Source organism: Hyperoodon ampullatus (genome assembly GCF_949752795.1).
Source record: "Hyperoodon ampullatus genome assembly, chromosome: X".
Lineage (NCBI taxonomy): Eukaryota > Metazoa > Chordata > Mammalia > Artiodactyla > Ziphiidae > Hyperoodon > Hyperoodon ampullatus.
The window spans coordinates 72,450,404-72,476,802 of record NC_136913.1 but is presented as its reverse complement, the minus strand read 5'-3'; the positions used below and the strand labels follow the sequence as shown (position 1 = coordinate 72,476,802).

At 38.8% G+C, this 26,399-nt stretch overlaps 1 protein-coding gene across 2 annotated transcripts in view; it reads right to left on the bottom strand.

Moving 5' to 3' along the window:
* Positions 1-1,759: 1,759 nt before the first annotated feature.
* The window catches only part of APOOL (apolipoprotein O like), a gene marked incomplete at both ends in the record, with an annotated part of 79,656 nt that continues 55,016 nt past the window's right edge, over positions 1,760-26,399 (bottom strand). Inside the window, 3 exons of one of the 2 annotated variants that reach the window (XM_079727034.1) lie at positions 1,760-1,848; positions 13,394-13,511; positions 13,696-13,833. In XM_079727034.1, coding sequence (XP_079583160.1) covers positions 1,760-1,848; positions 13,394-13,511; positions 13,696-13,833 — 345 coding nt within the window. The remainder of the gene's footprint in view (positions 1,849-13,393; positions 13,512-13,695; positions 13,834-26,399) is intronic. The other variant, XM_079727035.1, reaches the window with a different exon arrangement.

Here is a 26,399-nt window from a genome sequence, read left to right as displayed (position 1 = left end):
AAGAAGACTTGAATGAGAGCAAGGATTAGAGAAGGTAGAAAAGATTTGAGAAACACAGAAATGAGAGAGATGTAGAGACAATTTGGTTTTAAGTCTATTGACATTGAGGATATCTATGGGATATAAGGTGGATATGACTAACAAATAATTAGAAAGATAGGTATACACTTCTGGAGAAATACAGGAGCTGTAAATATAAATAATAAGGACATATAAATGGTGGCTGAAGTCAGTAAAGTATGTTGAATGGAAATGAGAGAGCACAGAATGAGAAAAGACTAGAAATGCAACCTGAGGAGCCTCAGCATTTAAAGGATTCAGAGCAAGAGAAGAATGAAGAATAACAAGAGGAGCTGCAATGACACCAATGGGAGGACTGAATTTCAGGAGGGAGTGGTCAACAGTCAAACATTACAGAATATTCAAGTAGGTATAGAGGCCAAGGTGTCACAAGTTAGAGGAATTGAAAGTGAGGAAGTAAGAAAGTGACATTAATTACTGTTTTATGAAGTCTGAAAATCATAGGAAAGAGAAAGAAAAGATAGCTCAAGAGGAAGAGGCAGAGTTGGGGAAAGGTTTTTGTTACTGTTGTCTTTGGATAAAGAAGATCTGAAGCTATTTAGAGATTGAGGAAACAAGATGAATGAAAAGAGAAACCAAAGACTGAAGATTAAATGGGATGGAATATGGTACTGGAAAAGATAGGAAAGGAGGAGATCAGGAACACAAATAGAAGCATTAGCTTTAGAAAAGGGGGATGCTTGGCTGAAAAGAGGTAAGTCTTTTTTTTTTTTTTGCGGTACATGGGCTTCTCACTGTTGTGGCCTCTCCCGTTGCAGAGCACAGGCTCCGGACGCGCAGGCTCAGTGGCCATGGCTCACGGGCCCAGCTGCTCCACAGCATGTGGGATCCTCACAGACCGGGGCACGAACCCATGTCCCTTGCATCGGGAGGCAGACTCTCAACCCCTGCGCCACCAGGGAAGCCCAAGAGGTAAGTCTTGAAGGTAGATGGGAAGAAGTTGGGAAAAACTATGTGTAGTAACTTATTTTTTTCTCTATGTAATAGGAGACACAGTCATCGTTGGCAGGTATAGGAGGCTTGAGAATAAAAGGTCTGTAATGCCTCTCCTGGAAAACAGAATAGGAAACCACCCAGGAACCAGTAGAAGGAATGCTAAGCAGCATTGGGGGTCCCATGTAGCATATGTTCCTCTCAAATAGTTAGAGGTATTTTGAGACATTTAAGAGGAGTTAACATAAATAAAACAGAGACAAAGCCAAGCCCAAGTGTCATAAAATATGGATATTTTATTCCAGCTCTGGGAAATGAAAAACAGAGGGGGAGGGAACACATCCTTCCACACACAATTCTAATTTAGCTGACATTAATTCATAAAAGCTAAAGCAAATATATATGTGCATGTGTATATATAATTATACACACACACATATTTTTTCAGATTTTAGTCTCATCAGTGTTCATATATTTATTTTTATTTTTTTATAAATACCCTTAAAAATCACCAAATGCATCATAATACTTCTACCTCTGCCTCCTCATCGATCATTTAGTATTGTTCGGATTGTATTCAATTTGAGTTTTAATCACTTATGTGATTTGTCTAACTGTACATTAGAAGATATAAGGGAAAAACTTGGTTTAAATTATACTCCATGCATCACAGTTACCCATTACATGATTTTTTTCATCGTTATTCGCAACTTCACACATCTTGTAGTTCTCTATGCAGACTATTTCAGCTTCTAGTGCTGTACATATCTACATCTTCTGGATGGGACTGCCCGTGATCCATGAGCTTGGGGTCAGGCACAAACTGTGTAGCACCTGATAAAGTATTAAAATGAAAAATATTAGTCATTCATTTAACAAATTTCCTGTTGATACGGGGCACACATCAGTGAGCAAAACAGATAAAAATGGCTCTCAACATGGACCTAAATTCAAGTTGGGTGAGAGGGACAATAAACTAAATGACATATCAGAAGGTGGTAAGTGCTATGCAAAAAAAAAAAAAAAATCAGGAAGGAGGGGCATATGGAGTGCTTGGGTGATTTGCAGTTTTAAATAGGGTGGCCAGGGAAAGCCTTCTATATTTGAGCAAAGAACTGAAGGAGGTGAAGGTGTGAGCCCTGTAGATATCTGAGGGAAATGCCTTACAGGAAGAGCAGGCAGCAAGTGTAATAGAACTTAGGCATGTCTGAGGAGCCATAAAGTGGCCAATATGGCTAGAACAGAGTTAGCAAGATATGCTGATGGTGGGTACAATGAGAGTGGTAGGAGGCATGATCAGAAAACAATGGAAGGTCAGGCCACATAGGACCATGGTAAAGTTTTTCTCCTTATTCTAAGAGACGAGAAGTCTCTGGACAGTTTTGAGCAGAGGAGTGACATGATGTTATGTTTTTTAAAAGATTACTCTTGGCTATGGGGAGAAGAGAGTATAAGGAAACAAGCATGGAAGTAGGGAGAGCAGTTAGGAAGCTATTGCAGTACCCCAGGAGGGAGATGCTGATGGTTTTTATTAGGGCAGTAGCAGTGGAGGTGGTGAAAAGGTATTGGATTCTGGATAACTTCTTAAGGTAGAATGGACAAGATTTCCTAAATGGACTCAATATGTTGTGTGAGTGAGACTCTTTAACTTGAGAAACTAGAAGAGTGGAGTTGACATTTACTGAGATAGGGGAAAGTGTAGAACCATGTTTGGGAGAAGGCAAATGAAGTGTTAAGTTTTGGATGTGCTATATTTGAATTGCTAACTAGACATCTGAATATAAATATTGAGTAAGCAGTTAGAAATGTGAATGTAGAGTTCAGCACAGGAGTAGCCTGTGCTGGTTTATAAATTTTATGTTCCTAGCCTATATATGGCATTTACAACTATGAGACCATATGAAGTCTTCCAGAATATCAGAAAAGAGGTCCAAGAAATGAGCCCTTTGGATACTCCAACTTTTTGATGTTAAGAACATTAGGAGAGGAGATTCAAGATGGTGGTGGAGTAGGTGGACGTGGAGTTCATCTCTCTCCATGGGTGCAGCAGGACTACATCTATAGATGCAACAATTCTCACGGAACACCAGCTGAAAACTAGCAGAAGACCTTGGAGGAAAGGTCTATAAAGATCCCTTCATAACTGGGTAGGATGGAAAAAGAAGGGAGGAGGAGAGAGGAGGTGGGATGGGACCAGCACCCTGGGGTTGGGGAGCTGAAGCAGAGAGATTCCTGAATTTGGGGAAACCCCCTCTCTGACGGGGAAATCAATTGGGACAGAGGGGAAGCATTTGAGGCTGTTGGAAGAGGGTGACACAGCCGATCTGTGGCAGACAGGACAGAGTAAGAAATACAGATGGTCCATACCACGGCCCTACATACCCCAGAGTAGGACATGTGCTCACAGGTGTGCAAGGGGGCTGGGAATTGATGCGTGGGGATTGGAGAACAGGCCCAGAGCAAGAACTGCTGTTGGCTGTGCAGAGATGGACTGAGGAGACAGGAGGGAGGAAATCCACAGCAGGGAATGCCTATGGAGGAAGACCAGACTACCATGAAAGCAGGGCACTATTGCTGAGTCACACGCAAGGGGAGGAGCCACTATTGTAGCCTCTCTCTCCCCACATGCCAGCGCCTGACAATGACAATAAAAGAAGGCTGTTCAGGGATGGCTCCTGTGCACTGGCTGCTGAGCAGTAAAAAAAAAAAAAAGCCCCCTTAGAGCTGGCCCTCACACACTGGCTGCAGAGTCATTAAAAAAAAAAAAAAAGCCCTCTCAGGGCTGGCCCTCACACACCTGCTGCCGGGTGCCAGAAAAACCCTGGCCAGGGCTGGCCCTCATACATCTTATGCTGGGTGCCAGAAAAGGCCCTCACTAGGGCCATCTCTTTTGCCTGTAGCCGCTGGCTTCCCTGTGCATCTGGTGCCACCAGGGCTCCTGTGATCCAAGCAGTCATACCACCTCTGTGCCTGGTCCTCCCGGGGCTGACCCAAGAGCTCCAAGGCAGCCTCAGGACAAGACATCTGTGGGTGGACCACAAATAGAGGTGGGGATAAAACCAAAGCTGAAACTCAGGGATGGGGTGATTAAGGAAGAAGACTGAAAATCATTCCATTAGCTGTACAAACTGCAGATTAAATCCTTGCCATCAGCTAGGTAGACCCTGCATCTATGGAATATCTGAGTAGACAGTGAGTGTTCCCACAACTGAAAATGGTCTAGCTCTGGCAGCTGTGGAATTTGGGGGCAAGTGCACACAGGAATTGGGCCAGATCAGAATCAGAGTGGTACCCACAGGGCCCACAGCAGGTCCAGAGACCAGCCCAGAGGCAGAGGAGAGGCTCTTGGGCTGTGGTTCACAGTGTGTGCAAGGACAATTACTGTGGAGACCCCAGGGAAACATAATTATTACTATTAATTTTATTATGTTTTGATTCCTTCTGTTGTTGGTTCTAGATTTTTTTTGTTTCTTTTTCTGTTTTTGTTTGTTGTTTTAGTCTTTTGGGATCTCTGTGTTTTATAACATATTTTTATTTTTTAATATATTTCTATTTATACTTTGCTTTTCTGTTGTGTTATTTTCCCTTCTTTTCCTCTTTTTCTTTAATGTGTTTTTCTTTTCTTTTTTTTTTTTTTTCCGGTACGAGGGCTTCTCACTGTTGTGGCCCCTCCCACTGCAGAGCGCAGACTCCGGACGCGCAGGCTCAGCGGCCATGGCTCACGGGCCCAGCTGCTCCATGGCATGTGGGATCTTCCCAGACCGGGGCACGAACCCGCGTCCCCTGCATCGACAGGCAGACTCCCAACCACTGCGCCACCAGGGAAGCCCCTGTGTTTTTCTTTTTAAAATATATTTCTATTTCTACTTTGCTTTTCTGTTGTCCTATTTTTTCCCTTTCTATTTTATTATTATTATTTTTTATTTTTATTTTTATTTTTTTGCGGTACGCGAGCCTCTCACTGTTGTAGCCTCTCCTGTTGCAGAGCACAGGCTCCAGACGCACAGGCTCAGCGGCCATGGCTCACGGGCCCAGCCGCATGTGGGATCCTCCAGGACCAGGGCACGAACCCGTGTCCCCTGCATTGGCAGGCGGACTCTCAACAACTGCGCCACCAGGGAAGTCCTTATTATTATTTTTTAAAATCATTTTTATCGGTTTGTTCTGTTTCCTTGCTTTATTCTTCAGTTGGCTGGCACACTGCTTTGGTTTTGTTTTTAGGTTATGTGTTTTTGTTAGTTTTAATCCTAATTGTTTGATTTCATTTTTGAGTTCTTCTATTTGTCTGGTTGTTCTCTTGCTTTTTGTTGTATTTGGCTCTGTTTTTGTTTCTTTTATGTGTATGTGTTTCCTTGTTTCTGTTTTTGTTTGATTTTGCTTTTACCATTTATCTGGGGTTTTGTCACTTTTTTTTACTTTAATATATTTCCCATTTTATTATTTTTTATAGTTCTGTTTCTACATTGCTTTTCTGTTGTTCTGCCTTCTTTCCCCTTTATCTTTTTTAAATATCATTTTGTCAGTTTGTTTTGTTTCTCTGCTTCATCCTTCAGTTGCCACTCTGCTTTGGTTTTGTTTTTTGGTTTTGAGTTTTTGTCAGCTTTCTTCTTAATTCTTTGATTTTGTTCTTGGGTTCTTTGGTTTGTCTGGTCTCTTGCTATTTGAGTTATCTGGCTCTGTTTTTGTTTCTTGTGTGTGTGTGTGTGTGTGTGTGTGTTTGTGTGTTTCCTTGTTTCTGTTTCTGTTTGTTCGATTTTACTCTTTACCATTTGTCAGGGGTTTTGTTAGTGTTTTTTTTTGTTTTTTTTGAATCCCCTTTATCGCAGGGACGAGCGACTTGTGGGGTCTTGGTCCCTCGACCAGAAGTCAGGCCTGAGGCTCTGGGGTGGGAGCACTGAGTCGAGGATGCTGGACCACTAGAGAATTCCCAGTCCCAGGGAAGATTAATCACCTAGAGCTCTCATGGAGGCCTTTATCTGAACCTAAGGGCCAGCTCCACCCAACTGCAAGCAGCTCCCAGTGCTGGATGCCTCACACCAAACAACAAACAAGATAGGAACACAAACCCACCCGTCAGCACACAGACTACCTAAAGTCATACTAAGCTCACAGACACACCAAAACACACCATCTGACACGGCCCTGCTCATCAGAGGGAAAAGACCCAGTTCCACCACCAGAATGCAGGCACCAGTCCCTCCCATCAGGAAGCCTACACAAGACACTGGACCAACCCCACCACCAGTGGCAGAGAACAGAATCAAGAGGAACTACAACCCTGCAGCCTAGTGAAAGGAGACTTCAAATACTGTAAATTAGACAAAATGTGAAGACAGAGAAATATCTTACAGGCAAAAGAGCAAAATAAAAACCCACAAGACCAAATAAATGAAAAGGAAATAGGCAAACTACCTGAAAAAGAACTCAGATGATGATAGTAAAGATGATCCAAAATCTTGGAAATAGAATAAAGACAAGAATGTTTAACAAGGACCTAGAAGAACTAAACATCAAACAAACAGTGATGAACAACACAATGACTGTAATTAAAAATACTCTAGAAGGAATCAATAGCAGAATAACTGAGGCAGAAGAACGGATAAGTGAGTTGGAAGATAGAATGGTGGAAATAACTGCTGAGGATCAGAATAAAGAAAAAAGAATGAAAAGAACGGAGGCCAGTCTCAGAGACCTCTGGGACAACATTAAGCACACCAACATTCGAATTATAGGCATCCCAGAAGAAGAAGAAAAAAAGAAAATGTCTGAGAAAATATCTGAAGAGATTATAGTTGAAAGCTTCCCCAACATGGGAAGGGAAATAGTCAATCAAGTCCAGGGAGTGCAAAGAGTCCCATACTCTAAACCCAAGGAGAAACACACCAAGACACATATTAATCAAACTAGCAAAAATTAAGCCCAAAGAAAAAATATTAAAAGCAGGAATGGAAAAGCAACAAATAACATACAAGGGAATCCCCATAAGGTTAACAGCTGATCTTTCAGCAGAAACTCTACAGGCCAGAAGGCAGTGGCAGGACATATTTAAAGTGATGAAAGGGAAGAAGCTACAACCAAGATTACTCTACCCAGCAAGGATCTCGTTCAGATTTGACGGAGAAATCAAAAGAGAATTCAGCACCACCAAACCAGCTTTACAACAAATGCTAAAGGAACTTCTCTAGGCTGGAAACAAAAGAGAAGGAAAAGACCTATAATAACAAACCCAAAACAATTAAGAAAATGGGAATAGGAACATACATATCAATAATTACCTTAAATGTAAATGGATTAAATGCTCCAACCAAAAGATACAGACTGGCTGAATGGATACAAAAACAAGACCCATATATATGCTGTCTACAAGAGACCCACTTCAGACTTAGGGACACACACCGACTGAAAGTGAGGGGATGGCAAAAGATATTCCATGCAAAGGGAAATCAAAAGAAAGCTGGAGTAGCAATTCTCATATCAGACAAAATAGACTTTAAAATAAAGACTATTAGAATAGACAAAGAAGGACACTACATAATGATCAAAGGATCAATCCAAAAATAAGATATAACAATTGTAAATATCTATGCACCCAACATAGGAGCACCTCAATACAAAAGGCAAATGATAACAGCCATAAAAGGGGAAATCAACAGTAACACAATAATAGTAGGCAACTTTAACACCCGACTTACACCAATGGACAGACATCATTCAAACCCAAAATAAATAAGGAAACACAAGCTTTAAATGACACAACAGACCAGATGGACCTAATTGATATTTATAGGACATTCCATCCAAAAACAACAGAATACACTTTCTTCTCAAGTGAACATGGAACATTCTCCAGGATAGATTACATCTTTGGTCACAAATCATACCTTGGTAAATTTAAGAAAATTGAAATTTTATCAAGCATCTTTTCTAACCACAACACTATAAGACTAGATATCAATTACAGGAAAATATCTGTAAAAAATACAAATGGAGGGTAAACGATATGCTACTAAACAACCAAGAGATCACTGAAGAAATCAAAAAGGAAATTAAAAAATTACCTAGAAATAAATGACAATGAAAACATGACGACCCAAAACCACGGGATGCAGCAAAAGCTGTTCTAAGGGGGAAGTTTATAACAATACAATCCTACCTCAAGAAACAAGAAAAATCTGAAATAAACACAACAACCCTGGCTCTTCCGTAAAATGCGGCTTAGAGCAGTAACAATGTTAATTATTTATTTATTCAACATAATGCACACAAAGTGGTACATACAATACCCTGTTCATGGTAAGTAGGTAAGAACAATTTTTATATTTACTTTGTGACATAAGACTAAAAATATTTTTCACAAACTTGTTTTTATTTTAAATGTTTTTCAAACTCTGATTCATTTTGAAATGATTTTTTTTTTACATTTGGAAGACACACCTTTTTTCCATAGAGGAATTTAATTTCCAGTTTTATGATGAAAATGAAGGGGAAAAATTTACATAGCTATTTATTTTACACCTACGTTTTCAGAAACAGTATCTGCTTTATAAACTGGGATAGACCTATATGTAATTTCACCACTAAGTATATTTTTAAAACAGCCAGATCTTAAATAATCACTATCTATGACATTAATACAGTTCTCCACAGACAGATTTTTAACCTGGGATCTCTTTGGGGGAGGGAGGTCTGTGGATAGAATTCATGTGATCTACGAAGTTGAATGGGGGAAATTTGTCTTTATTTTCATTAACCTTTGACTGAAGATGAACGTTTTCTTCGATAATGAATGCAGGCAACAAACCACAATACTACTGACGTACTTAGACTTTGTCATTAATAGAAATCACAGATAATCACACTGCAGTTGCAGATATCTTGAAATATTTACACTTACTACTACTTCAAAATTATAGCCTTTATCAGATATGTTGTTAGATATTGTTGATTAACACAATTAAGGAAGCTCATACATTACTATGTATTTTAGTTTATGCATTTAAAACATTCTGAGAAGGGGTCTGTAGCACACAGAAAAGGTTAAGCTTAGTGGTTCTGTCTGCTTCTTTCCCAAATGCATCTTTACTGCCACCTGGTGGAAGCCTTTGCTCAGTACAAGTGAAAAGTATACTACGAAATAGTTTAATCAATGTTTTTTTTAATCAAACATACTATAGTAAGCATTGACAAATAATTATTTTATGTAACTCTGAATGTGTCTAATTTTCTTAACAATGTCCACCAATTGACTAAGTTCTCTAACACTTCTACTCACTACCTTAATTTATATTCTTGTCCAAAATCTGGTCAAAGGGTCAGATCACCTAAATTTGAAAGGCTCCTTTGCCTTTAGAGCTCCACCTCTCAAAATTTGTTGAAAGGCTTCAAATTTTTAGTTTATCTATAGCTTATGTCAGATATTATTAACTAGAGGAATATGCATAGAGAATTCCCTGTGGAGCTTTTCCTACAATCCACCTGCTTGGAGGCCTCACCTCTGGAGATTCTGATTTATAATTCTTGTTAGAGGGAATTTTAGAAAAAAAAAAAAAACTCAAGAAACTGTGATGTGGATCCCTCTAGTTTAGAGCCATTCAAGCTAGGTCATTTGATTTCTGCCTTTTTTTGTTTTTAAAGGGTCATCTCATGCTTTTCTGAGTAATTAAGGATTATATCTTTCCTCTTAGAAATTTCTTCATCCCTTTTGATCCAGGGCTCTCTGTCCTCCTAAAGAATTACCAATCATAAAAACTCTTCTTGAATCTCAATCCCCTAATCATTGTAATGATTTTCTTTGTACTTTATCATATTTCAAATCTCTAATAAAAAACAATTTATGCTTAGTTCTTTTTTTAGTAGACTTCAAAAAAAGCTGGTGTTATACAAACAGGAAAGGAATAAAGGTATTTAAAGTTATAAAACAGCAATGAATTATTATCTCAAATAGCCATTAGGTGTTATCTGTTCACTGATAATTTAGTTCACACCTTATCTAGTTTATATTTTAAGCAAGTTAGGTACAAAAAAAATAGGACAGATCACTAATAAATTGCTGAGTGAAGTTACAAATGTTAGAGATTCTATTTTTGTTTCTTTTGTATAAAATTGGGATGATATTCAGTATTCAGCTTTTCAGTAACTGAAACACTAAAAGATATTAGTCATTGCAAAGTAATTTCACATGCTGTTCTATTCTTTCCATTCTTTTTTCTCTCTGTACTTCAGTTTGGCTATTTTTTTTATTGTCCTGTATTTGAGTTCATTATTTCTGTCCTCTTTTTGTATACGATCTGCTATTGAACCCATCCAATGAGTTCATAATTTCATGTACTGTATTTTTCACATCTAGAATATCCACTTGATTTTTTAATAGATTTCAACTTTCTGTGAAATTCTCCATCTTTTTATCCATTTTGTTCATCACGTTTTCCATTTGACATATTAGTCATAGTTAAAGTGCTTTTTTGCTAACTTCAATATTTAGATCACCTGTGGGTCTCCTGTTATATTTTTTCTCTTTTGTTAGTCACATCTTCCTGCCTCTTTGCATGACTAGTATTTTATTTGTATGGTGGACACTGTGTAAAAAAGAACTGAAGAAGCTCCAGATGATATCATCGGCCAGAGGGGGGACCCTTTTCCTCTTTTAGGAAGGGTGAAGTACTTATCATCTCACTCCAATCAGGCACTGAGCTGAGCTGCAGTTATAGTAAGAGACAGTCAACCTCTGGTTCCTCCCTCCTCCTCAGGTATGATACTCTCTAGCTTCTGATTGACAGCCTGAGTTTCTGTCTCCCCCACACTGAAAGACTGTAGGAAATTTGGTTTTGCCCTTCAGGGTTTTGAGTTTGACTATTTAGTGTTATGACCCATAAAATAATCTGGGAAATATCAAGAGGGGAAGATGAGTCATGTATGTATGGCACACATCATCCCTCTAAAACAGAAATCAGCAAACTTTGTTTGCACAGGGCCAAAGTAAATATTTTCAACTTTGTAAACCATAAGGTCTCCATCAAAACCACTCAACTCTGCCATTTTAGGGTGAAAGCAGCCACAGACAAGACAATACACAATGAGTGTGGCTGTGTTCCAATAAGACTTCATTTATTTATGGACACTGGAATTTGAATTTCATACAATTTTAACTTGTTATAAGATATTTCTATTGATTTTTAAACTATTTTAATCACACAGGAACCATTTGTGGAATGTACAAAAATAGTCCATGAGCCAGATTTGCCACAGGGTCCATAGTTTGCCAACCTCTGAGAGGGACATTAATCTTGTGAGACTGTGAGAGATTTCATTCTGCTTTCATCAGATTTTGAAGAGGTCCATGTCACCAAATTTCCGAATTTGTGATTCCCAAAATAAGTTATTGGCATAAATGTATATGGATGATAGAGAACAACCAAACTCATATTAAGAGCCATGATATATAGTTGGACACTACACCCAATCTATTCTGTATGGTGAGAAGTGGTGGCCATGGCTAGGTTCCCTAGCTAAGTAATGTGCTTCCAAAGTGTGCTCAATGACAATAAATTTGTTTTTGGGCAAAATGGCTAATTACTCTAGGCCAATGATAATGATATCTTCTAACACTTACTGAGAACTTAGTATGTGCTTGGCATTGTACTTTTTGCTTTACATGCAATATCTCATTTAATCCTCACAACAAGCATGTCAGAAAAACACTATTATTGTCCTCCTTTTACAGATGAGGAGACCGAGGCTTGAGGTATTAGATAACTTGCCCCAGGCAATAAAACTAGTAAATGTTGGATTTAGGATTCAGATCCAGGTTCTATTCTAAAACCTGTACTCATAATCACTACTGTTTTCTGTGTCTTGGACCTTTGGGATTGCATGTGAAATGTGGAAATAGTCTCAAGGGTCTCAAGTATAACCAACTCTGAATACTATATGATAAGGATGAATAGTACTGGGTATCTCTCTCCTCTAAATGTCTCCTTAGAATGCTTTTCATATACCACATTACCCATGACAGGCAGGCAAAATGTTCCAGAATCCAGATGTGTGAAGAAAAGACATTGGCTGGGGGTGGTTTGGTCCCATTGTGAAGCTGGAACATCTCCACAAAGATCTCTGGAGTTGACAGACATTTAGAGAAAAGACCAGATATATTATATGCCTGTGGGAATACGATCAACTGGGGATTACTCAGAGAGAGTCTAAAAACTGTATAACTTATCTTGATTAGAAAGGAGACGTGACAGGAAATAGTAAAACTCAAATCAGGTTTGTTATTCAGTGACAGCTTTTATAAAGATTAAGTAAGAGAGGAGGAGGCTGAAATTAGAGACTAAACTCTGGCTTTAAATTAGATAATCTATATGCAATGGAAAGAGCTGGGACTTTGGTGTCAGTAATATCTAGACTATAAACACAACTCTATTCATAAACCATAATTTTGGGCAAGTTACTTAAGCTCCCTGAGTCTCAGTCTCTTTATTATAAAACAATTATAATTACATATATACCAGAGATTTTTTTTTGTTTGTTTTGCTTTTTGGGAGAGGATTGAATAACATAACATACTAACAGCTCTTTGCACCACAGTAGTTGCTCAGTAAAAGGGAGATATTTTCATTATTCCCTAATTCTCTACCTCTGAGTTGGTCCTATTTCCTTTGTAATAAGACAACTTAATGCATAGTACCATTTACTTGGTACAGATAAACAAACCTACATAAACAAGTGACTGGTGAGTTATGCGAATACACTACTGAAATGGTATTAAACACTCTGTTACTTTCTTTTTGATCACAGTAAAACCATGGTAGTATTTGCCTAGGAAGTATAATTGTCACTATTTGGTCCCACAAAGTATTAATTGCCTGTATCTAATACTAGCAAAGATATTAGTATTATATAACTTGTGTTATTTTTACTATTTGATGCTGAAAGTTCTGCTAGTATCTAAACTAAATAAAACTGATGGTAGAAGAGAAGACTGATACGGGGTAGAGAGCACAAGAAATGGAAACCTGATATTTCTTCTATGTAGATGTGACTTGTTATAGCCTGTAAACTGGTAGAATCCAGAAAGACACATTTTCCTCCACCTGATTAAAAATCTCACATCTATAAATTGATTAAATGATTCACTCACCCAACCAGCCAGTGCTATTCTCTACTCCCATATGCCAAGAACTACGTTATGAGCTATGTGGCAATTAGAAAAAGTTCCACATACTTGAGTACCTCATAACCTAAAAAGATACACAGACTACAGATATGAGAAAGACAAAACATTTATGAGGAAAACACATAAATAAGTTCAAACTACTAATTATAATATTATACAATTATTTAAGAAAAGAATGAAAACAAAATTGAATTATTCCAAACAAACCTGAGGTGGATTCTGATTTGGTCTTTGTTTCAGAGCTGAGTTCTGTTGACAAAGGCACTGAATGTTTCAGGTTGTGAGTTGTTTTTGCAGGTATTTCTATTTCATCAGAGCTTCCTAGCTGTTTACCAAAAAGGATTTTTCCTTGATAAGTAAATCATTTTACTAAAAGAATAAAATATCTTAAAAAAAATTATAGCATGCAAAGGTAGTATATTCCTTCATCTCTTTTCAATCCATCCTTGACTTCTGTCTAGGACTCTCATTACCAGCTAAAACCCACCCAAACAAAACTCAAAATCTACCTTTTTGGTCCATTTAAACTCTACCTTAGTTTTTTCTGTAGGTTCAGGAAGTGACTCTTTTTTGTTGTTTTTTGTCCACAATGATTTAACTGCTTCATAAATTTGCTGGCTTGCAGCATATGCCTTTTTCCCAGTTACCTAATTAAAACAAAAAGTGAGTCAAATAATATACACTTTTAAAAGTTAAAATAACAAATACTAAAAAATTTACATCTGGTATTTTATATGAACACCCAGGTCAGAATCAATAATAAAGATCTAAATCTCTAGATCATGATAACACAAAGCCTCATTTTCTATATCTTATATGAAAAATTATTTGCCTCATGTAAAAGGCTAAAATATATATAGTTAGTAAAACACCAAGAGTGAATCCTAACGTAAACTATGGACTTTGGGTGATAATAATGTGTCAGTGTAGGCTCATCAATTGTAAAAAATTAGGAGACTCATTAGCACAGTAGGTAGTGCACAGCCTCATAATTGTAAACAATGTATCCCTCTGGTGAGGATGTTGATAACGGAGGAGGCTATGCATGTGTGGGTGCAGGGGGTGTACCAGAAATCTCTGTACTTTCTCCTTAATTTTGTCATGAATCTAAAAGTACTCTAAAAAAATAATAAAGTCTTAAAAATGTTTAGTTTGCATTCACACTGTAACGTGAATTTAAAACTCTGTCTGTTTAATAGGAGTTTGGGAAAGACAGTTTGAGATAACAAACAGCTGACTGAGAAAAAGATTTTAAGATGCTACAAAGTTAATGCTTTTGCTTAAATTTTTATGTTGTTTTCTCCAATCATAAAGAAAAATAATTAATGTATTTCTCTACAGAATAATACTTTTTTGGTAGAAACGTGAAATAAACAATGAACTACAAACACACTAAAGTAGAGGCTAGGATGCTGACTGAATTCCTGAAGCTGCTATTATTTTCATTCATATTTCTTTCCCTCTGGAAAAAATCTCTTTCTGATTCCTCCTTTCTATTCTTTTCCCACCCTTTTTTTTTCTTATCGTTAAAGTAATGTTAATAGCTATTGATTTCTCAAACTTTAAAGAGGTTTTGAGGTGCTTTCTAGTTTTATACTTTCTATAAACATAAATTTTTAAAAACTATGTTTTTCTTCCTTAAATAGAAATATTTTTATTATTTTTGCTAAGTATATATCTATACCTAAGAAAAATCAGTCAATCCACTAGTAATGGAAGTCCTCTTCCTCCTCTCAGTGTAACCTTTGTTAACAACTGTATGGATATTCTTCTTGAATTTTTACTCTTTTATGTTCATTATATATGCACACACATAGCATTTTAAAACAAACAGAATGTTGATACTTATACATCTACCAAAGGGATGACGTAGATCTATATGCACTGACATGGATAGAAATCCATGATGAACCACTGAATTGCAAAAAAGAGAAGAAAGAATAGATTATAAACTACAATCTCAATTATGTTTTAAATTAACATTTAAAATAAACTGCCCACACATACACTTTTTTTCCTTTTTAAACACAAATGGAATCAGGTGATACATATTATTTTGAGGTGTGATTTTTTAAAAGCTTAACAATATGTCACAGAGATGTTTCCAAATCAGTTTATATGCCAGTAGATCTGCTTTTAACAGCCACACAGCTAGTATTCTATATGGATACATCACAATTTGTTTAACAAATCCCCTATTGATGGGCATATAGGCATTATGATTTGTTTAACAAATCCCTTGTTGATGGGCATATGGAATACTTCCCTTTTTATCCTGGCAATTATAAGCCTGCCGTAATTAGCACCATTACACAAATAACTGGGACCATATACTGTTGTGGTATTTCCCTGGAAACATTTCTAGATGTGAAATATCTGGATTAAAGATTATATACATTTTAATTTTTGATAATATTGCCACATTGTCTCTAGAAAGTCAGCACTATACTGTAGCAATTTACACTCCCACCAAGAGTATATATGTTTTCCAACCCCATTTACCAGCAGAACTGTTATGATTTTTTTAAATCTTTATCAAATGGAAAGGCAAAAAAGCAGTATCTAAATGATTATTTAAATTTTCATTTATTTGCTTGCTGATGAAGTTAAGCATCTTTCATATATTAGGACATTTATGTTTCTTATTTTGTGGATTGCTTGTTCATATACTTTATTTTCTTAGAGAGCATTCATCCTTTTCATATCGAGTTATAGAAGCTTTTAATATACGGAAGGATATTATTAAATCATTTGTTAATATGTTGCAAATAGTTCTTCCAGTTTTTCATTTACCCATTAACTTCGTATATGGTATACTGTAGTCAAAAGAAATGTATCACTTTGATGTAGTAAAATATATTCGTTTTCTTCGATTACTTCTGGATTGTGTTTTGCTTAAGAAAGCCTTTCCTATCTCAAGATTACACAAAAATTCCTCATTTCTCTTCTAACATTTTATAGCATTATATTTTACCATTAGAACTTTTTTTTTTTTTTTTTTTTTTTGCGTTACGCGGGCCTCTCACTGTTGTGGCCTCTCCCCTTGCGGAGCGCAGGCTCCGGACGCACAGGCTCAGCGGCCATGGCTCACTGGCCTAGCCGCTCCGCGGCATGTGGGATCCTCCCGGACCGGGGCACGAACCCGTGTCCCCTGCATCTGCAGGCGGACTCTCAACCACTGCGCCACCAGGGAAGCCCCACCATTAGACCTTTATTCCACCTGCAATTTATTTTTGCATGATATTTAGGAAAGGTCTAAGTATTTTTCCGAAAAGCCAATTATACCAACACATTTCTTGAAGGGTCCATCTTTTCTTTCTTTTTTTTTCTTATTCCCAGTTAAGTTTACTATCCTTTTTTTTTTTTAACATCTTTAGTGGAGTATAATTGCTTTACAATAGTGTGTTAGTTTTTGCTTTAAAACAAAGTGAATCAGTTATACATACACATATGTTCCCATATCTCTTCCCTCTTGTGTCTCCCTCCCTCCCACCCGCCTTATCCCACCCCTCTAGGTGGTCACAAACCACCGAGCTGATCTCCCTGTGCTATGCAGCTGCTTCCCACTAGCAATCGATTTTACGTTTGGTAGTGTATATATGTCCATTCCATTCTCTCACTTTGTCACAGCTTACCCTTCCCCCTCCACATATACTCAAGTCCATTCTCTAGTAAGTCTGTGTATTTATTCCCATCTTACCCCTAGGTTCTTCATGACCTTTTTTTTTTCTTTACTTAGATACCATATATATGTGTTAGCATACGGTATTTGTTCTTCTCTTTCTGACTTACTTCACTCTGTATGACAGTCTCTAGGTCCATCCACGTCACTACAAATAACTCAGTTTTGTTCCTTTTTACGGCTGAGTAATATTCCATTGTAACTATGTGCCACATATTCTTTATCCATTTATCTGTTGTTGGACACTTAGGTTGCTTCCATATCCTGGCTATTGTAAATAGAGTTGCAATGAACATTTTGGTACATGACTCTTTTTGAATTATGGTTTTCACAGGGCATATGCCCAGTAATGGGATTGTTGAGTCATATTGTAGTTCAATTTTTAGTTGATTAAGGAACCTCCATACTGTTAGCCATAGGGGCTGTATCAATTTACATTCCCACCAACAGTGGAAGAGGGTCCCATTTTCTCCACACCCTCTCCAGAATTTATTTTTCTAGGTTTTTTGATGATGGCCATTCTGACTGCTGTGAGATGATATCTCATTGTAGTTTTGATTTGCATTTCTATAACGGTTAATGATGTTGAGCATTCTTTCATGTGTTTGTTTGCAGTCTGTATATCTTCTTTGGAGAAATGTCTATTTAGGTCTTCTGTCCTTTTCTGGACTGGGTTGTTTGTTTTTTTGTTATTGAGCCGCATGAGCTGCTTGTAAATTTTGGAGATTAATCCTTTGTCAGTTGCTTCATTTGCAAATATTTTCTCCCATTTTAAGGGTTGTCTTTTGGTCTTGTTTACGGTTTCCTTTGCTGTGCAAAAGCTTTTAAGTTTAATTACGTCCGATTTGTTTATTTTTGTTTTTATTTCCATTTCTCTAGGAGATGGGTCAAGAAGGATCTTGCTGTGATTTGTCATAGAATGCTCTGCATATGTTTTCCTCTAAGAGTTTGATAATGTCTGGCCTTATATTTAGGTCTTAAACCCATTGTGAGTTTACTTCTTTGTATGTTGTTAGGGAATGCTCTAATTTCATACATTTTTTTCTTCTTTTTTTGCAGTACACAGGCCTCTCACTGTTGTGGCCTCTCCCATTGTGGAGCACAGGCTCCATACACGCAGGCTCAGCGGCCATGGATCACAGACCCAGCCGCTCCACGGCATGTGGGATCTTCCTGGACTGGGACACGAACCTGTGTCCCCTGCATTGGCAGGCAGACTCTCAACCAATGCGCCACGAGGGAAGCCCTAATTTCATACTTTTACATGTACCTTTCCAGTTTTCCCAGCACCACTTATTGAAGATGTTGTCTTTTCTCCACTGTATATTCTTGCCTCCTTTAGCAAAGATAAGGTGATCATATGTGCGTGGGTTTATCTCTGGGCTTTCTATCCTGTTTCATTGATCTATATTTCTGTTTTTTGGCCAGTAACATACTGTCTTGATTACTGCAGCTTTGTAGTACAGTCTGAAGTCAGGGAGCCTGATTCTTCCAGCTCTGTTTTTCGTTCTCAACATGCTTTGGCTATTCGGGGTCGTTTTTGTTCCATACAAATTATGAAACTTCTTGTTCTAGTTCTGTGAAAAATGCCAGTGGTAGTTTGATAGGGATTACATTGAATATGTAGATTGCTTTGGGTATTAGAGTCATTTTCACAATGTTGATTCTACCAGTCCAAGAACATGGTACATCTCTCCCTCTGCTTGTATCATCTTTATTTTCTTTCATCAGTGTCTTATAATTTTCTGCACACATGTCTTTTGTCTCGGTAGGTAGGTTTATTCCTAGATACTTTATTCTTTTTGTTGCAATGTTAAATGGGAGTGTTTTCTTAATCTCACTTTCAGATTTTTCATCATTAGTGTATAGGAATGCCAGAGATTTCTGTGCATTAATTTTGTATCCTGCTAATTTACCAACTTCATTGATTAGTTCTAGTAGTTTTCTGGTAGCATCTTTAGGATTCTCTATGTATAGTATCATGCCATCTGCAAACAGTGACAGGTTTACTTCTTCTTTTCCTATTTGGATTCCTTTTATTTCTTTTTCTTCTGATTTCTGTGGCTAAAACTTCCAAAACTATGTTGAATAAGAGTGGTGAGAGTGGGAGACCTTTTCTTGTTCCTGATCCTAGTGGAAATGGTTTCAGTTCTTCACCATTGAGGACGATGTTCCCTGTGGGTTTGTCATAGATGGCCTTTATTATGTTGAGGAAAGTTCCCTCTATGCCTACTTTATGAAAGTTGTTTATCATAAATGGGTGTTGAATTTTGTCGAAAGCTTTCTCTGCATCTATTGAGATGATCATATGGTTTTTCTCCTTCAATTTGTTAATTTGGTGCATCACGTTCACTGACTTGCATATATTGAAGAATCCTTGCATTCCAGGGATAAACCCCAATTGATCATAGATATGATCCTTTTAATGTGCTATTGGATTCTGTTTGCTAGTATTTTGTTGAGGATTTTTGAATCTTTGTTCATCAGTGATATTGGCCTGTAGTTATCTTTCTTTGTGACATCTTTGTCTGGTTTTGGTGTCAGAGTGATTGTGGCCTCATACAATGAGTTTGAGAGTGTTCCTCCCTCTGCTATATTTTGGAAGAGTTTGAGAAGGATAGGTGTTAGCTCTTCTCTAAATGTTTGATAGAATTCGCCTGTGAAGCCACCTGGTCCTGGGCTTTTGTTTGTTGGAAGACTTTAAATCACAGTTTCAATTTCAGTGTTTGTGATTGGTCTGCTCAAATTTACTATTTCTTCCTGGTTCAGTTGCGACAGGTTGTGCATTTCTAAGAATTTTTCCATTTCTTCCAGGTTGTTCCTTTTATTGGCATAGAGTGGCTTGAAATAATCTCTCATGATCCTTTGTGTTTCTGCAGTGTCAGTTGTTACTTATCCTTTTTTATTTCCAATTCTATTGATTTGAGTCTTCTCCCTTTTTTTCTTGATGAGTCTGGTAATGGTTTATCAATGTTGTTTATCTTCTCAAAGAACCAGCTTTTAGTTTTATTGATCTTTGCTATTGTTTCCTTCATTTCTTTTTCATTTATTTCTGATCTTTATGATTTCTTTTCTTCTGCTAACTTCGGGGTTTTTTGTTGTTGTTGTTCTTTTTTCTCTAATCCTTTAAGTGCAAGGTTAGGTAGTCTGAGATATTTCCTGTTTCTTTAGGTAGCATTGTATTGCTATAAACTTCCCTCTTAGAACTGCTTTTGCTGCATCCCATAGGTTTTGGGTCATTGTGTCTCCAGTGTTATTTGTTTTCTAGGTATTTTTTGATTTCCTCTTTGATTTCTTCATTGATGACCCCGTTATTAAGTAGTGTACTGTTTAGCCTCCATATGTTTGTATTTTTAACAGATCTTTTCCTGTAATTGATATCTAGTCTCACAGTCTTATGGTCAGAAAAGATACTTGATATGATTTCAATATTCTTATATTTACCAAGGCTTGATTTTTGACCCAAGATAAGACATACCCTGGAGAATGTTCCATGAGCACGTGAGAAAAATGTGTATTCTGCTGTTTTTAGATGGAATGTCCTATAAATATCAATTAAGTCCATCTTCTTTAATGTATCATTTAAAGCTTGTGTTTCCTTATTTGTTTTCATTTTGGATGATATGTCCATTGGTGAAAGTGGAGTGTTAAATTCCTGTACTATGATTGTGTTACTGTGGATTTCCCCTTTTATGGCTGTTAGTATTTGCCTTATGTATTGAGGTGCTCCTATGTTGGGTGCATAAATATTTACAATTGTTATATTTTCTTCTTCGATCGATCCCTTGATCATTATGTAGTGGCCTTCTTTGTCTCTTGTAAGAGTCTTTATTTTAAAGTCTATTTTTTCTGATATGAGAAGTGCTACTCCTGCTTTCTTTTGATTTCCATTTGCATGGAATATCCTTTTCCATCCCCTCACTTTCAGCCTGTAGGTGTCCATAGGTCTGAAGTGGTTCTCTTGTAGACAGCAAATATACGGGTCTTGTTTTTCTATCCATTCAGCCAGTCTGTGTCTTTTGGTGGGAGCATTTAATCCATTTTCATTTAAGGTAATTATTGATATGTATTTTCCTATTCCCATTTTCTTAATTGTTTGGGGTTATTGTAGGTATTTTCCTTCTGTTGTGTTTCCTGCCTAGAGAAGTTCCTATAGCATTTGTTGTAAAGCTGGTTTGGTGGTGCTGAAGTCTCTCACCTTTTGCTTGTGTGTAAAGGTTTTAATTTCTATATCAAATCTGAATGAAGTACTTGCTGTGTACATTAACCTTGATTGTAGGTTTTTCTCCTTCATTACTTTAAATATGCTCTGTCACTCCCTTCTGGCTTGCAGAGTTTCTGCTGAAAGATTAGCTGTTAACCTTACAGAGACTCCCTTGGGTGCTATTTGCTGTTTTTCCCTTGCTGCTTTTAATATGTTTTCTTTGTGTTTAATTTTTGACAGTTTGATTAATATGTATCTTGGTGTGTTTCTCTTTGGATTTATCCTGTATGGGACTCTCTGTGCTTCCTGGACTTAACTATTTCCTGTCCCATATTAGGAAAGTTTTCATCCATAATCTCTTCAAATATTTTCTCAGTCCCTTTCTTTTTCTCTTCTTCTTCTGGAGCCCCTATAATTCGAATGTTGGTGCGTTTAATGTTGTCCCAGAGGTCTCTGAGACTGTCCTCAGTTCTTTTCATTCTTTTTTCTATATTCTGCTCTGCAGCAGTTATTTCCACTATTTTATCTTCCAGGTCACTTATCCGTTCTTCTGCCGCAGTTATTCTGCTATTGATCCCTTCTAGAGTATGTTTAATTTCACTTATTGTGTTGTTCATCATTGCTTGTTTCCTCTTTAGTTCTTCTAGGTCCTTGTTAAACGTTTCTTGTATTTTTCTCTATTAACAAGATTTTGGATCATCTTTACTATCATTATTCTGAATTCCTTTTCAGGTAGACAGCCTATTTCCTCTTCATTAGTTAGGTCTGGTTGGTTTTTACCTTGTTCCTTCATCTGCTGTGCTTTTCTGTTTTCTCATTTTGCTTATCTTACTGTGTTTGGGGTCTCCTTTTTGCAGGCCACAGGTTCGTAGTTCCCGTTGTTTTTGGTGTCTGTTCCCAGTGGTTAAGGTTGTTTCAGTGGGTTTTCTAGGCTTCCTGGTGAAGGGGACTAGTGCCTGTGTTCTGGTGGATGAGGCTTTATCTTGTCTTTCTGGTGGGCAGGTCCGTGTCCGGTTCTGTGTTTTGGGGTGTTTGTGGCCGTATTATAATTTTAGGCAGCCTCTCTGCTAATGGATGGGGCAGTGTTCCTGTCTTGCTAGTTGTTTGGCATATGGTGTCCAGCACTGTAGCTTGCTGGCCGTTGAGTGAAGCTGGGTGCTGGTGTTGAGATGGAGATCTCTGGGAGATTTTTGTCATTTTATATTACGAGGAGCTGGGAGGTCTCTGGTGGAGCAGTGTCCTGAAGTTGGCTCTCCCACCTCAGAAGCACAGCATTGACTCCTGGCTGGAGCACCAAGAGGCTTTCATCCAGAATAAAAGGGGGATAAAATATAAAGAAAGAAAGATAAAATAAAATAAATATAAAATAAAATAAAGTTATTAAAATAAAAAATAATTCTTAAGAAAATAATTTTTAAAAGTAAAAAAAAAAAAAGAAAAAAAGAACGGACAGATAGAACCCTAGGACAAATGGGGAAAGCACAGCTATACAGACAAAATCTCCCACAGAAGCATACATATATACACTCACAAAAAGAGGAACAGTGGAAAAAATAATATATCTTGCTCCCAAAGTCCACCTCCTCAATTTGGGATGATTCGTTGTCTATTCAGGTATTCCACAGATGCAGGTTACATCAAGTTGATTGTGGAGCTTTAATCCACTGCTTTTGAGGCTGCTGGGAGAAATTTCCCTTTGTCTTCTTTGTTCGCAGAGCTCCCATGGTCCAGGTTTGAATTTGGCCCCGCCTCTGCGTGTAGGTCGCCTGAGGGCGTCTGTTCTTTGCTCAGACAAGATGGGGTTAAAGGAGCAGCTGATTTGGTGGCTTTGGCTTACTCAGGTCAGGGGGGAGGGAGGGTTACGGTGTGCAGGGAAAGCCTGTGGCGGCAGAGGCTGGCATGACGTTGCACCAGCCTGATGCGAGCTGTGTGTTCTCCTTGGAAAGTTGTCCCTGGATCATGGGACCCTGGCAGTGGTGGGCTGCACAGGCTCCCGGGAGGAGAGGTGTGGATAGTGACCTGTGCTTGCACACAGGCTGCAGCAGCGGCCTTAGCATCCCAGGCCCATCTGTGGGGTCCACACTGATAGTCACAGCTCGCGCCTGTCTCTGGAGCTCCTTTAAGCAGCGCTCTTAATCCCCTCTCCTCGTGCACCATGAAAAAAAGAGGGAGGAAAAGGTCTCTTGCCTCTTCGGCAGGTCCAGACTTTTTCCCGGAAACCCTCCCGGCTAGCTGTGGTGCACTAGCCCCCTTCAGTCTGTGTTCACACCGCCAACCACTGTCCTCTCCCTGCGATCCGAACAAAACCCGAGCCTCAGTTCCCAGCCCCCGCCTGCCCCGGCGGGTGAGCAGACAAGCCTCTTGGGCTGGTGAGTGCTGGTCGGCACTGATCCTCTGTGTGGGAGTCTGTCCTCTTTGCCCTCTGCACCCCTCTTGCTGCGCTCTCCTCTGCGGCTCTGAAGCTTCCCCCTCCACCACCCGCAGTCTCTGCATGCAAAGGGGTTTCCTAGTATGTGGAAACCTTTACTCCTTCACAGCTCCCTCCCACTGGTGCAGGTCCCATCCCTATTCTTTTGTCTCTGTTATTTCTTTTTCTTTTGCCCTACCCAGGTACGTGGGGAGTTTCTTGCCTTTTGGGAGGTCTGAGGTCTTCTTACAGCATTCAGTGGGTGTTCTATAGGAGCAGTTCCACGTGTAGATGTATTTCTGATATATCTGTGGGGAGTAAGGTGATCTCCAAGTCTTACTCTTCTGCCATCCTCCTCTGCTTCCGTCCATCTTTTCTTTACACACTGATCTGAAATGACACTTCTACCATACCCTCCCCTTCCCTCCACCACGTATACGAAGACATACTCCACATATTTGTTTTTGGACATTATCTTTTGTTCTCTTGGTATATTTTATTATGTATGCTATAGCTTAGTATCGATCCCAATACATGGTACATGGACATCAAACTCTGGTTGAATGAATGTCACATTTCCTCCAAATCCAGGAATTTTGTAAGAACTGAATTAAATATATAAATTTGAGAACATCTGCCATATTCCAATATTGAGTCCTTTCATCCAGAAAATAAGACATATCACTAAACCTATTGAATTAAAAAAAAATGCCCTTTAGTAAAGTTTAACAGTTTTTTAAAAATATGTTTTAAAACATTATTTGATAAGCTTATTCCTAGATATTTTATAGTTTTCAAATACAGATTTTTTGTTACTCTTTACATAAGTCAATAATGAAAATATTGTGAGAAAAAAATATAAAAAGCAAAGAGTAATTACACTTTGAAGTGCATTTCCAAAATAGTAAATAATGGAGTGTGACTTTTGGAGTGTGATGGAACCTTCTGGACTATCATTTTGTAACCATTTTTACATCATAGACCCCTTTGGACAATCTCTTGAAATGTACGAGCCATTTCCTTCTGAAAAATACACATATACCTGTCATTGTTTTAAGAGACTTGTCTGATTAACTAAAGCTGTTTTAAAAATGTATAATAGGAGCTTCAAGATGGCAGAAGAGTAAGATGTGGAGATCACCTTCCTCTCCACAAAATACAACAGAAATACATCTACATGTGGAATAACTCCTACAGAACACCTACGGAATGCCGGCAGAAGACCTCAGACCTCCCAAAAGGCAAGAAACTCCCCACGTACCTGGGTAGGGTAAAAGAAAAAAGAAAAAAACAGACACAAAGAATAGGGACGGGACCTGCACCAGTGGAAGTGAGTCATGAAGGAGGAAAGGTTTCCACACACTAGAAGCCCCATCGTGGGCGGAGACTGCGGATGGGGGAGGGGGGAAGCTTTGGAACCATGGAGGAGAGTGCAGGAACAGGGTGCAGAGGGCAAAGTGTGGAGATTTCCACACAGAGGATTGGTGCTGACCAGCACTCATCAGCCCGAGAGGCTTGTCTGCTCAACCACCGGAGCAGGTGGGCGCTGAGAGCTGAGGCTTGGGCTTCAGAGGTCGGACCACAGGGAGAGGACTGGGGTTGGCTGCGTGAACACAGCCTGAAGGGGGCTAGTGAGCCACAGCTAGCTGGGAGGGAGTCCAGAAAGGAGTCTGGAGCTGCCGAAGAGGCAAGAGACCTTATCTTGCCTCTTTGTTTTCTGGTGCATGAGGAGAGGGGATTAAGAGCGCTGCTTAAAGGCGCTCCAGAGATGGGCATGAGCTGCGGCTATCAGTGTGGACCCCAGACAGGGGCAGGAGACGCTAAACCTGCTTCTGCCGCCACCAAGAAGCCTGTGTGCAAGCACAGGTCACTCTCCACACCTCCCCTCCTGGGAGCCTGTGCAGGCCGCCACTGCCAGGGTCCTGTGGTTCAGGGACAACTTCCCTGGGAGAACACATGGCAAGCCTCAGGCTGGTGCAATGCTATGCTGGCCTCTGGGGCTGCAGGCTTGCCCGGCATCCGTATGCCTCCCTCCCCCGAGCCTGAGCGAGCCAGAGCCCCCGAATCAGCTGCTCCTTTAACCCCGTCTTGTCTGAGTGAAGAACAGATGCCCACAGGCGACCTACACGCAGGGGCAGGTCCAAATCCAAAGCTGAACCCCAGGAGCTGTGGGAACAAAGAAGAGAAAGGGAAATCTCTCCCAGCAGCCTCAGGAGCAGTGGATAAAATCTCCACAATCAACTTGATGTACCCTGAATCTCTTGAGTACCTGAATAGACAAGGAATCATCCCAAATTGAGGAGGTGGACTTTGGGAGCAATGATATATATATATATAATTATATATATATATATATATATATATATATATATATATATAATTTTTCCCTTTTTCTCTTTTTGTGAGTGTGTATGTGTATGCTTCTGTGGGTGATTTTGTCTGTATAGCTATGCTTTTACCATTTGTCCTAGGGTTCTGTCTGTCCGGTTTTTTTTTTCTTTTTAACTTAGAAAAATTTGTTTTTCTTAATAATTATTTTTTTTATTTTTTAATAACTTTATTTTATTTTACTTTATTTTATTTTAATTTATCTTCTTTCTTTCTTTCTAGTTTTTCTTCCTTTTATCTGAGCTGTGTGGAGGACAGGCTCTTGGTGCTCCAACCAGGCGTCAGGGCTGTGCCACTGAGGTGGGAGAGCCAAGTTCAGGACAGTGGTCCACAAGAGACCTCACAGCTCTATGTAATATCAAAAGGTGAAAATCTCCCAGAGATCTCCATCTCAGTGCCAAGAACCCGCTCCACTCTACAACCAGCAAGCTACAGTGCTGGACACCCTATGCCAAACTACAGGGAAGACAGGAACATAACCCCATCCATTAGCAGAGAGGCTGCCTAAAATCATAATAAGGCCACAGACACC